This window comes from Mustelus asterias, chromosome 4 (genome assembly GCF_964213995.1).
Source record: "Mustelus asterias chromosome 4, sMusAst1.hap1.1, whole genome shotgun sequence".
Taxonomy (NCBI): Eukaryota; Metazoa; Chordata; class Chondrichthyes; order Carcharhiniformes; family Triakidae; genus Mustelus; species Mustelus asterias.
Window position 1 is genome coordinate 141,527,958 of NC_135804.1, and position 13,472 is coordinate 141,541,429.

Below are 13,472 nucleotides of genomic sequence, written 5' to 3' on the forward strand. Positions count from 1 at the left end.
ACTGACCAATCCGTACTCCTCCATGTTGAACATCACTCGGCAGAGAACCGGGCACAGGACTAAAGGCAGTGAAGAATGGTGATGGAAAAAGTGGCACCAGGAGAACAAGACTCCATTAACATTTACAACTCCTGATTGAGGCCAAGCCCACAATGTGGTTGCAAGTGACACGGTGGAAGTATCTGCGAGCGTTTTTAGCCAAAAGTGTTTTGTGAACAATTCTACCCCATTCCTTCAATCACAGATTAACTCCACAAGAAGCTTTCTCTTTTACAATTTCTTCATGGGATTCCAACATTTGTTGCCCATCCTTAATTGCCTTGAGAAGGTGGTTGGGATGGTGTGTATTTTGATTTGATTTATTATTGTCACATGTATTAGTATACAGTGAAAAGTATTGTTTCTTGCGCGCTATACAGACAAAGCATACCGTTCATAAAGAAGGAAAGGAGTGCAGAATGTAGTGTTACAGTCATAGCTAGGGTGTAGAGAAAGATCAACTTAATGAAAGGTAAGTCCATTCAAAAGTCTGACAGCAGCAGGGAAGAAGCTGTTCTTGAGTCGGTTGGTACGTGACCTCAGATTTTTGTATCTTTTACCCAACGGAAGAAGGTGGAAGAGAGAATGTCCGGGGTGTGTGGGGTCCTTAATTATGCTGGCTGCTTTGCCGAGGCAGCGGGAAGTGTAGACAGGAGGTGTTTCCGTGTGTCTGCTGCCATTTCTCTTCTCGGTGGTGGGTTTGGCAACTGCTGAAGGAGTCCTGACTAATTACTGCAGTGCATCTTTGAGATGGTACATGCTGCTACATTTGTGCACCAGATGTGGGGAGATATTCATACCCTTGGGACGGAGATGTTTGGCCTCCAACAACCACAAGTATCTTCCTTTGTGCTGCAAGATTAGAAGCAGTTGAGAATTTTCCCCCTGATTCCCATTGACTTCAGTTTGGGGTTCCTGGGTGTTACACTCAGTCTAATGCTGTCATCACATCAAGGACAGTCAGTCACCTCACCTCTAGCTATCTGTGTTTTTGTCCATATTTGTACTGAGGCCGCAATGCGAACTGAAGCTGTGTGTCCTGGCAACACCCAAACTGAGGGCAGAATTTAACCCCTCCCGAAGGCAGGCTGAGAGGTGGGCCATTTAATCAGGTGGGAGGGTGGTGGATAGGGAGTTTGCCACTTTCCTGCATTAACCCTTATTAAGTCTGGGTTGGGAAGGCAGTTAATGCCTGTTTAAGGGCTTCATGCAGCGAGTGGGGTATTTGCTACACAGGAAACCAGGAAAGCAAGCCGTACCAGGGCTGTTGGGGAGGTACCCTTGTTGTCAGGCACTCAATGCCCGGGTGCCATGGGAGAACACCCCCTCCTGCCCACCCTTGCTGCTCCCTACTTTCCCCTCACCCATCCCCAACTCTCCCATAATCCCAATCCTCCACCCTTCCTGCTCTCACCTGTAACCTGGATCCCTCTTTGATCGAGGGCCTCTGTGGATGTACTACTGGCTCATGCCACCGCTCCCAAGACACTGCCTGCGGTGCACAGCTGCTGGCCACCTGGTTCAGCACCTGGGGGAGTGGGATTTCCAGCCTGGATTCCTTCATCCGGGTTGAATCCTGCTGCTGGCCATTTAAGTGCCTGAGAGACACTTGATGTAGTGGGCTTACTGCCCAAAGGAGGCGACGTGGGGTTCTCTCTCACTCTCCAGTCAACGGATAAGACCCCCCTCATCTGCATTAAAAACTGCCTTGAGCATCGGTGAGCAGGACTGTTGCGGACGCCCACTTTGCTGATGATTGGGAGTCAATTGGTGGGACGGTAATTCGCTGGATTGGATTTGCCCTGTTTTTGTGTGGACAAGATAAACCTGGGGTGAGTTACTACATTGTCAAGTGGCTGTTTGTTTCATATCTGCAATGGAACAACTTGGCCAGGGGCACGAGTGTAGTACCTACAGCCAGGGAGATGTCAGGGCCCACAGCCTTCGCAATATCCAACTCCTTCAGCTGCTACTAGTGGAGTGAATCAAAATAACTGGGGAGGCAGTGCGCAGTGGTATTGTCACTGGATTAGTAATCCAGGGACCCTGGTTCAAATCCCACACGCCAGATGGTAAAAATTTGAATTGATTTTTGTAAAGAAATCTGGATTTTAAATTAAAATAATGATGATGACAGTGAAACCATTGTTGTAAAGACCCACCAAGTTTATTGGTGTCACGAGTAGGCTTACATTAACACTGCAATGAAGCTACTGTGAAAATCTCCTGGCCGCCACACTCCGGCGCCTGTTTGGGTACATTGAGGGAGAATTTAGCATGGCCAGTCCACCTAACCAGCACGTCTTTCAGACTGTGGGAGGAAACCGGAGCACCCGGAGGAAACCCACACAGACACAGGGAGAACATGCAGATGCCACACAAAGTGACCCAAGCCGGGAATCGAACACGGGTCCCTGGCGCTGTGGGGCAGCAGTGCTAACCACTGTGCTACCCATGCCGTCCTTACCTGGTCTGACCTACATGTGACTCCAGACTCTCAGCAATGTGGTTGACTCTCAAATGCTCCCTCAAGTGCAATCGGGAATGGGCAATAAATGCTGGACCAGCCAGTGACGCCCACATCCTATAAAAGAATAAGATAAATTATTGCCGATGTATACTTGAGTTATCCTCTTGTAACTGGTTTGGTAGCACAGTAGTTAGCATTGCTACCTCACAGCGCCAGGGACCTGGGTTCAATTCCAGCCTTGGGTGACTGTGTGGAGTTTGCACGTTCTCCCCGAGTCTGTGTGGGTTTCCCCCTAGGTACTCTGGTTTTCTCCCACAGTCCAAAGATGTGCGTGTTAGGTGCATTGGCCATGATCAATGTGTGGGGTTGTGGGGATTGGGCCAGGGTAGAGTGCTCTTTTGGAGCAGACTCGATGGGTTGAATGAATTCCTTCTGCACAGTAGGAATTCTATGGTTCTAAGGTTGACATCTGCAATGCTGTGGATCTCTGAAGGAGGCTGAGGATGTTTGCAGATGCTTTTGCTTTTTCTTTTGCATTGTTGTGTGGGCTCACCCTTTGAGGATGAGGATATTTGTGGAGCTTCCTCCTCCAGTTATTTGTTTAATTGTCTACAACAATTCACAACTGGATGTGACAGGACTGCAGATCTTTGAATTTCTCCTTTGGATGTGGGATTTCTTAGCTTTGTCTAGGGCACTCTGCTTCCTCTGTTTGGAATGCGTGGCAGCTGGTGTTATGGCTGTGATTTTCAGCCTGGTGATGTCCCTGGCATGCTCTCCTGCTGTGCTGAAATAGGACATTTTGATTTGATTTATTATTGTCACATGTATTAACATACAGTGAAATGTATTGTTTTTTGCGCGTTATACAGACAAAGCATACCGTTCATAGAGAAGGAAACAAGAGGGTGCAGAATGTAGTGTTACAGTCATAGCTAGGGTGTAGAGAAAGATCAACTTAATGCGAGGGAGGTCCATTCAAAAGTCTGACAGCAGCAGGGAAGAAGCTGTTCTTGAGTCGGTTGGTATGTGACCTCAGACTTTTGTATCTATTTCCCGACGGTCTGGGGTGCGTGGGGTCCTTAATTATGCTGGCTGCTTTGCTGAGGCAGTGGGAAGTGTAGACAGTGTCAATGGATGGGAGGCTGGTTTGCGTGATGGATTGGGCGACATTCACGACCTTTTGTAGTTCCTTGCGGTCTTGGGCAGAGCAGGAGCCATACCAAACTATGATACAAACAGAAAGAATACTTTCTATGGTGCATCTGTAAAAGTTGGTGAGAGTCGTAGCTGACATGCCAAATTTCCTTAGTCTTCTGAGAAAGTAGAGGCGTTGGTGGGCTTTCTTAACTATAGTGTCGGCATGGGGGGACCAGGACAGGTTGTTGGTGATCTGAACACCTAAAATCTTGAAGCACTCGAACCTTTCTACTTCGTCCCCGTTGATGTAGACAGGAGCATGTTCTCCTTTTACATTTCCTGAAGTCGATGACAATCTCGTTCGTTTTGTTGACATTGAGGGAGAGATTATTGTTGCCGCACCAGTTCACCAGATTCTCTATCTCATTCCTGTACTCTGTCTCATCATTGTTTGAGATCCGATCCACTACGGTGGTGATGTGCTTTAAGTTGGTGATTAAGCACATCTGTCCCCAGTTGGGGAAGGATTGGGTAACCATTGAAAGATTATATAAACCAGCTCCTTCTGGGTGTTGGGGAGGAACTGGGAGTGTCTGTCCCTTTACCTTGCTGTCTTGGAAGTTAAACTGTTCCAAATAAAATTAGAGCCTAGTTTCAGACTCATTCTTCCTCAACATAGAATTATTGGAATTAACATCCTGCACTGAGTGAACCAAGGTTGGTCTCCTGGTTTGATGGTGACAGTAGAATGGGATTATACCATGAGGTTACTCGTTGTGGTTGAGTGCAATTCTGCTGCTGCTGATGGCCCCCAGTGCATCATTGAAAGCAGTAAGAAGTCTCACAACACCAGGTTAAAGTCCAACAGGTTTATTTGAATCATTGAATGCCCAGTGTTGAGCAGATGATTCTGTTGTGAATCATGCTGAAAGCACTGGACACAGTGAAGAATGTGATCTTGAACTCGTGTCTCCAACAAGCAAAGGAATAGTTACCTTCCAAAGCACCGCCATTGGCGAGTAACCCACCATCAATCCTGGAGTCTCCATTGTCTGGAACCTTACAAGAGCAATAATATCAGCGTGGCCACAGCACGAGAACAATGGCAGCGATCTCTGGATGTGTTGCTGACCTCATGGCTTCCCATCTCTCGGGCTCAAGTCAGCACAATGAAATCCTCACCATTCTCCTCGTTGGGTTTGGCTGTAAAGCCCAACTTTGGCTCAACACCAGCCATGAAAATGGAGTCTGCTTGACTGCCATTCTTGCCGTTGAAGGCAACAAACAATCTATCAACGCTGATAGTTGCAGAATGCATTCTGAATGGAATGCGTGTACCAAGTGGCCATGCTTATTTTAAAAGCACCTTCCTACCCTTTATCACAGAGAAGGAGATGAATGGAAAAGTCGTGGTCCCGCTATCACACTCCCAATTTTCCTTTAAGTCGCCTGCTCTGGTGACTTGGACAAAGGCTGCCATTCCTTCATCGTCGCTGGGCCAAAATAATAGAATCCTCACCCGAGATTGCAGTGGTTCAAAAAAAAGAACAATCGGCACTGCAGCAGGGCAAATATGGACGGACAAGAAAATGTTGGCAGTGTCTCTTGTATTTTAAAAGCAAGTGAATAATTGGAACTTGGAGTTTGCATGTTCTGATAAGAGGTTGAGCATGTTGTTCATTAACATCAGTTCATCGCTGGCAAGTTACAACATTGTAGAAATTATAGACCATCAGAATCCCTCTCGCGTTCCTTTTACAACACATCTTGTTTCTCAAGATATGACACAAGCTGAGTTTTTTAATCCATTCGTGGGACGTGGGTGTCGCTGGCTGGACCAACATTTATTGCCCATCCCTAGTTGCCCTTGAACTGAGTGACTTGCTGGGCCATTTCAGAGTGGCAGTTGAGAATCAACCACATTGCTGTGGCTCTGGAGTCACATGTAGGCCAGACCAGGTAAGGACGACAGATTTCTTTCCCTGAAGGAAATTAGTGAACCAGATGGGTTTTCCAGCAATCAACAGTGGTTTCATGATCATCAGTAGATTCTTAATTCCAGATAGTTTTTATTGAATTCAAATTCCACCATCTGCCGTGGCGGGATTCGAACCTGGGTCCCAAGAACATTAGCTGAGTTTCTGGATTAAGAGTCCAGCGAGTCACGAAGCATGATATTTAAATGAGAAAATAAAAGCAATTATCTTGGCAAATCACAGGTAGTGACTCGTCAATTCAGAAACATTTAAAAACTGAAGTGTTTAAGAGATTAAAGGGATCTTTTGTTGTGGGCCAATATATTAATGGAAACAGCATATCCCCTGATGAGTCTAAAGATGTGTAACCCAGCTGCCTTTTCAAGCTCTGATGTTGTTCCAAGGTAAGTTAGATCTTGAAAGCAGGAGGCCTTTCCAGAATCAAGTTAAATCTCATTACACTGACAAATTAAAAAATTATGCATGTCTTATTGCATGCACACGGAGCTAATATATAGCTATAAGATTTTAACAGTAGTACCTTGTTTTAAAAAAAAATGAATTGAATTGAAACTTCAAGTTGTTTATTTATTAGTGTCACAAGTCGGCTTACATTAACACTGCAATGAAGTTACTGTGAAAATCCTCTAGTCGTCGCAATCCGGCACCTGTTCGGGTTACACTGAGGGAGAATTTAGCATAGCTAGTGCACCTAACCAGCACGTCTATTGGACTGTGGGAGGAAACCGGAGCATCTGGAGGAAACCAATGCAGAGAATGTGCAGACTCCGCACAGACAGTGACCCAAGCTGGGAATCGAACCTGGTTCCCTGGCGCTGAGAGGCAGCAATGCGAACCACTACGCCAGCACAACCCAGCATCACTGTAGACAGGAAAGATCCTGCCTGATCAGCCTTGACTTCTTTGAGCAATTTGACGCTCCAATGAACTGCAAAAAACCAAATGACATGGTCTAGACCGTCAAATAATATTCCTCTTGAAAGGCTGCTGCTGAAATTAATAAGAATTCAAAGTTTAATCTGGCCGGGGATAACAAAGTGGTCAAAGCAGGTACTCGTTGGAATTAAGGAAGCTGATGGTTTTTATCCTAACCCCATACATGTCCCAATCTTTATTTCACTGTCCATAAAATGAAATTAAATCTGAAGGATAATCCCGACTTTAAACTTTCCGACCTGCTGCTCCTGGGAATTCTTCAATGGATTAGTAGAGTAAATACGCGGGGTTAAGGGGATGGGGCCTGGGTGGGATTGTTGATGGTACAGGTAGAACATTGTAGTGATTCTATGATTGGCTACTTGGCCTGCTTGATGACCTCACTGTAGGTGGATGCTTGACGTCGGGTTAAAATTAACATTTGGAAAGGTGAAACGCCCACACCTCAGAGGTTAGTGGGCGGTTTTCTTCGAGGTCAGCGCTGAGTGTCATTGTTTTGTCACTGACCCCCAAATCTGTGCAGTTAAATCATTAAATGTGGGAAAACTCAGTGGAGAATTAGCACCCAATCTAGAAACAATTCGCCTCTTGTTTTAGGATGGTAAGGTGGCATAGTGGTTAGCACTGCTGCCTCACATCGCCAAGGACCCAGATTCAATTCCAGCCTCGGGTCACTGTCACTGTGGAGTCTGCACGTTCTCCCCATGTCTGCGTGGGTTTCCTCCGGGTGTTCCGGTTTCCTCCCACAGTCCAAAGATGTGCAGGTTAGGTGGATTGGCCATGTTAAATTGACCCTCGTGTCAGGGGGATTGGCAGGGTAAATGTGTGGGGTTACAAGAATAGGGCCTGGGTGGGATTGTAGTCTGTACAGACATGATGGGCTGAATGGCCTCCTTCTCTACTGTTGCGATTCTATGATTCCTATTTAGAAACGCTTTGGGTGGGATTTTCCGGCTGTACTCGCCCCAAAAACGGAAAATCCCGCCTGAGGTCAACGGACCTTTCCATGGTCTGCCCCTCGCCCGCTCCGATTCTCATGGCGGGAGAACGGGAAAATTCGCCCATTTGTCTAAATTGGGAACACAAAAAAGCTAATCCTGAAGCAGAGATTTATCAATATCGGTGTATATTTGGATATTTTATTAACAATTAAAGACGGGAAGAGGCGGCATGTAATAAATCAAATAGCGGCTTGGAGATGGTGAACCTGGTTTAAAGTTTACACAATATTAAGTTAAAAGTTTATTTATTGGTGTCACAAATAGGCTTGCATTAACACTGCAATGAAGTTACTGTGAAAATCCCCTAGTTGCCACACTCCGGCGCCTGTTCGGGTACACTGAGGGAGAATTTAGCATGGCCAATGCACCTGACCAGCACGTCTTTTGCACTGTGGGAGGAAGCCCACGCAGACATGGGGAGAATGTGCAAACTCCACACAGACAGTGACCCAAGCCGGGAATCGAACCCCGGGTCCCTGGTGCTGTGAGGCAGCAGTGCTAACCACCGTGCCACCCATTAGAATCTGAGCGAGAGAGCTGTAATTAGATAGTATCGTCATTTAAAGACCGGGACATGCAGAAAGGAGAGTGGGCACTCCAGGCTGGATTTAGGCTGACTGTAGTGGCACCTGCCTGTGGGTCTGGAAGTCGGGGACCTGACATGGGTCCGTGGCGGTCGGCTGAAACCGATCACATTGGCGGTAAGCCCATGAGTGCAGCTGACGGAGCTTGCTGCCAGATTATGTGGCACCGGGGGTGGGCACGGCTCTGAGGCCAGGAAGCCTGCGTCACCTGATGGCTGTGCAGGAACTGCCCTGTGCTAGACTTTGGTGTTGCAAGTTGTTTTGAAAGGAAGTTCTGCAGCTAAACTTGCAGCATCCAAAATTATGTTACTCCCAGCACAAAAAAGACATTCCAAAGTCTACGGCGAAGATTCCTCCACCGTCGCACAAGGTCATTTGGTGGCATCAACAGATTCATCTGAGGTCTGTGATGCCACAGTCCAGCTAGCACAGTGCTCACGGATGAAGATGGGCAGAATGGGTGATTCCCATGCTGCCACTGGCTCTCCCTTCAGGAAGCCTCCCAAGTATCCTTCCCCTGAGGGTCTCGGATCTGTGATGCCAGTTTAGGGATGGCACTCTGAGGACCCTTTAAACTTTGGATTTGGTACTTCTGGATTCTGAATTTTGCCCCCCACCCCCCAGAGTCAGCTGAGTGTGTATTTGCACAGAGACAATGTCTCCAAGATCCCAATGCCCCATAACTCCTGGAAGCCTAAAGGATTCTTGAAGTGCATCAAGGAAGCCACATACAAGTCAACAGCTTTCACTGCCAGCTACTGAGGCACCAGAGACATGTGTGAGCTTCAGTAAATCTGGGCAGTGGAATTAAATTGCATTGAATTTCATTTCGATTTTCGGTAAATGGGTAATTAAGTACTTAATGAGCTTCCCACCACTCACCCAGATTTCTCAGTTTTGTTAGCTTCCCCCTGCTGACTTACTCGCTCAGTTTTCCCATCACCTGGAGTCTTGACACACAGTCTGCTGTGCAATTCTCCATACTCGCCCACTATCCTGGATTCCTCACAATCCAATCCTGGATTTGGGCCCTGACAGGAACAAGAGGCAACAGTCCAGGGCCTTAAGGCCACTGAATGTACAGCACAGAAACAGGCCACTGACTGGTCTATGCTGGTGTTTATACTCCACATGAACCACCTTCCATCCCTCCACATCTAGATCTAAAACATCATCTTTAATCTTCTCCCCCCTCATGTTTGTCTAACTTCCCCTTAAATGCGTCTCTGCTTATTGCCTTAACTGCTCTATGGGGATCATGAGTTTGACATTCTAACTTGTGCAGCTAAAGACATTCCTCCTCAATTTCCTATTTGATGTATTAGTGACAATCTTTTATTTATAGCCCCCTTGTTTAGTCTCCTCCACAGTGCAAAGATTTTCTCTGCGTTTACAACATCAAACCTTTTCGTAATCTTACAGACTTCTATCACGTAACCCCTCAATATTCTCTCTCTCGCATTCTGAAAGTAAAGGGCCTCAGTCTGTACAATCTTTGCCAGTTGCCGTATAACCCCAGTTCTCAGGTAAACAATGGGAATCTATTAAAAAATAATCAATTTGTGACGCCCAAAGTTGGGTTAACAGAAAATGCAATGGATCAGATGAATTTATTGGATTGCATGGCAGCCTGGAATTAAACGATGATTGAGTTTGGCCTAAGATTTACCACGCACAGATGGCTAAATTTCAATGTAGCCATAATAGTGGAGACATTGCAGAACCAGCAGTTTAGCTTTCTAATATTGTGCAGTTTGTGCCATTGTGCATTTTTCTTGTGGCTTACTGTATAAAAACATTTCTTTCTGCATGGTAAATGATAAAAGCTCGGATGGTCCCAAATTTAATGCATGTCATCACTGAATAGGGGACATGGCATAGTGGTAACATCACTGGACTAGTCATTCAGAGACCCGGGCCAATGGTCTGGGGACATGGGGTCAAATCCCAGCTGACAGAATTTAAATTCAATTAATTAAACCTGGAATTGAAAGACAGTCTCAGTAAATACCCATCTGGTTCACGAATATCCCTTGGGGAAGGGAATCTGCCATCCGTAGCCAAACTGTTGTAAGTTGTGACTCCAGACTACCCCCAAGCCATATGGTATCTTCTAAAATGGCCAAGCAAGCCATTCGGTTCAAGGGCATTGCCAGTGATGTCCATAATGATGGCGGCATGGTGGCACAGTGGTTAGCACTGCTGCCTCACAGCACCAGGGACCCAGGTTCAATTCCCAGCTTGGGCCACTGTCTGTGCGGAGTCTGCACATTCTCCCCGTGTGTGCCTGGGTCTCCTCCGGGTGCTCTGGTTTCCTCCCACAGTCTGAAAGACGTGCTGGTTAGATGGATTGACCATGCCAAATTCTCCCTCAGTGTACCTGAACAGGCGCCAGAGTGTGGCGACTAGGGAATTTTCACAGTAACTTTGTTGCAGTGTTAACGGAAGCCTACTTGTAACACTAATAACTAAACTTAAACTTAAAACATTACATGTAAGAATTTTTTAAAACTCAGCCAAGGTGGTGTCTAAATTCTGGGCGAGTAAATGATCCGACCACTTGTTCTTCTGGTCACACTCAGATGGTTCCTGCTGAGTTTGGCCTGACGCTCACTGTTTACTGGGCTCATGTATGAAGAGTGATTATTTACATACAGGAACAGAAAGCAGTTCGCATCCTTAGAAACCTTTTCCTGTAAGATTCACTAACTTCAGGAAGAGGGAGGAACAAGACTTGAGTAACTATCTTGTGCCATGTTCCATGTGACTTATCCCAATAATCTTTTTGTTGATCTCGACAGTGCGAACTCCTCCCCACCTCGGTCTCCCCTTGTAGCACGCACCATTACTGCGAAAGATGAGGTAGGTCAAGGTGTTTGCATTGATGACTTCAGTCTTTAGGTATGGGAGATGTTTCTGTCTCTGTTCCAGGATTAGAATGTGAGGATCTTATATATGTTCAAAAAGCGAGCTTGAAATCTTAAAAGTATTTACTCTGACTAGTAATTGAAACGTCAATCTCTCCACCCAGGCATGTATGGATTCTATCTATATGTGCACAGCTCACACTGTATTTTTATTCATTCTTGGGACATGGGCGTTGCTCGCTTGCCAGCATTTATTGCCCATCCCTATTTACCTTTGGAGGGCAGTTGAGAGACAACCACATTGCTGTGGCTCTGGAGTCGCATGTTGGCCAGACTGGGTAAGGATGGCAGATTTCCTTCCCTAAAGGACATTGGTAAACTAGGTGGGTTTTTCCAACAATTGACAATGGTTTCATGGTTATCAGTAGATTCTTAATTCCAGATTTTTGGAATTATGGTCACTGGCCCCAAAATGCTCCCTCACTAACACTTCTGTCACTTGCCCTTCCTTATTTTCCAAGAGGAGGTCAAATTTTTCCCCTCTCTCGTCAGGCCATCCACATACTGAGTGAGAAATTCCTCCTGAATACACTCAACAAATTTCTGTCCATCCAAGCCCCTAATGTTATGGCGGTCCCAGTCAATGTTGGGAAAGTTAAAATCCCCTACTATTACCACCTTATTTTTTCTTGCAGCTATCTGTAATCTCCTTACATATTTGCTCCTCATTTTCCCGCTGACTATTTGGGGGCCTGTAATACAATCCTATCTCCTTATTTTTCAGTTCCACCCATGTAGACTCAGTGGGCGAATCCTTGGCTCTATCCCCTCTCAGTACTGCCGTGATTCTCTGTCTAATGAAAAATGCAACTCCACCTCCTCTCTTACCTCCTGTTCTATCTTTCCTATAGCATCTGTACCCTGGAACATTGAGCTGTCAGTCCTGCCCCTCCCTGATGGTGATTGGAGCCCTGGTTAACTGTCCTGCTCTTCATCCCAGTAGCACAGAGGTCAATTGTACTCCTGCTCCATTTTATCCTGATGACTGTTGCGTTGCACATGTTAGAAGTGGGCATTTGGACATCAGCCGAGCACAAAGATAGGTTCAATTATGGCGCTCCATCAGTCAAGTTATCTCCCAGCACTCAACTGAGAGACACAGCAAAGGCTCAGACTCTCGGTGGGAGAGCAGGGTGGAATAAAATACTTCATGTTGACAGAGGTGGAGCAGAAATGCTAAAGTTAATCAGCTTTTAAAAAAAATTCAGTGGGCAGGCGTGAACCTGTACAGCATCACCGATTACCATCTTTAACAAATATTGTAAAATGACAATGAAAGCAGGAAAAGAAAATTATCACGAGATGCCCACGCTAAACTGAGGCTGCTGGATTTTGAATCTTGTGACTACAGATTTGCTGCATTTCTGTATTTTTCACATTCTGCATTTTTCTGTTTTGGGTAAAATATACAGCAAACTAACTGTCCATTCAGTGATGTGATTACAGTCACTCAGACGACAAACACAGCAAATTGAAAGTTGTTGAAATTTTGTGGATAGTTTTCGCTGGAGCTCAGTGTTAATTTGCTGCACATTCTTCCCTTTTTTTTCAGAACCCAAGCACCATGCACTCATTCAGTCGATCATAGTCATGGTTTCTTACTCCTGTCGAGATAGTTTTGTGGTAAGTTTGCAATCATTTCACATGTTTCCTGTTGTATCCTTCTCTGTCATAAAAATTGGTGCTTGGTGTGTGGGTGTGTATGGGTCAGTGTGGGTGGGTGTGTGTGTGGTTGGTGTGTGTGGGTGTGTATGGGTCAGTGTGGGTGTGTGTGTGTGGTTGGTGTGTGTGGGTGTGTATGGGTCAGTGTGGGTGTGTGTGTGGGTCAGTGTGGGTGTGTGTGTGGTTGGTGTGTGTGGGTGTGTATGGGTCAGTGTGGGTGTGTGTGTGTGGTTGGTGTGTGTGGGTGTGTATGGGTCAGTGTGGGTGTGTGTGTGGTTGGTGTGTGTGGGTGTGTATGGGTCAGTGTGGGTGTGTATGTGGTCGGTGTGTATGGGTCAGTGTGGGTGTGTGTGAGAGATTTGATTTATTATTGTAACGTGTTAGTCCATACTGAAAAGTATTGTTTATTGCGCGCTATGCAGACAAAGCATACCGTTCATAGCGAAGGCAAAGAGAGAGTGCAGAATGTAGTGTAGAGAAAGATCAACTTAATATGAGGTAGGTCCATTCAGAAGTCTGATGGCAGCCAGGAAGAAGCTGTTCTTGAGTCGGTTGGTACGTGACCTCAGACTTTTGTATCTTTTTCCCAACGGAAGAAGGTGGAAGAGAAAATGTTCAGGATGCGTGGGGTCCTTGATTATGTTGGCTGCTTTTCCAAGGCAGTGGGAAGTATAGACAGAGTCAATGGATGGGGGAGGCTGGTTTGTATGATGGAC

At 46.0% G+C, this 13,472-nt stretch overlaps 1 protein-coding gene across 1 annotated transcript in view; it reads left to right on the plus strand.

Moving 5' to 3' along the window:
• Nucleotides 1-13,472, plus strand: part of ophn1 (oligophrenin 1) — a 198,813-nt gene that overhangs the window by 173,216 nt on the left and 12,125 nt on the right. Inside the window, exons 23-24 of the mRNA XM_078211848.1 lie at nucleotides 10,969-11,029; nucleotides 12,647-12,717. Of these exons, the coding sequence (XP_078067974.1) occupies nucleotides 10,969-11,029; nucleotides 12,647-12,682 (97 nt within the window). The 3' untranslated portion in view covers nucleotides 12,683-12,717. The remainder of the gene's footprint in view (nucleotides 1-10,968; nucleotides 11,030-12,646; nucleotides 12,718-13,472) is intronic.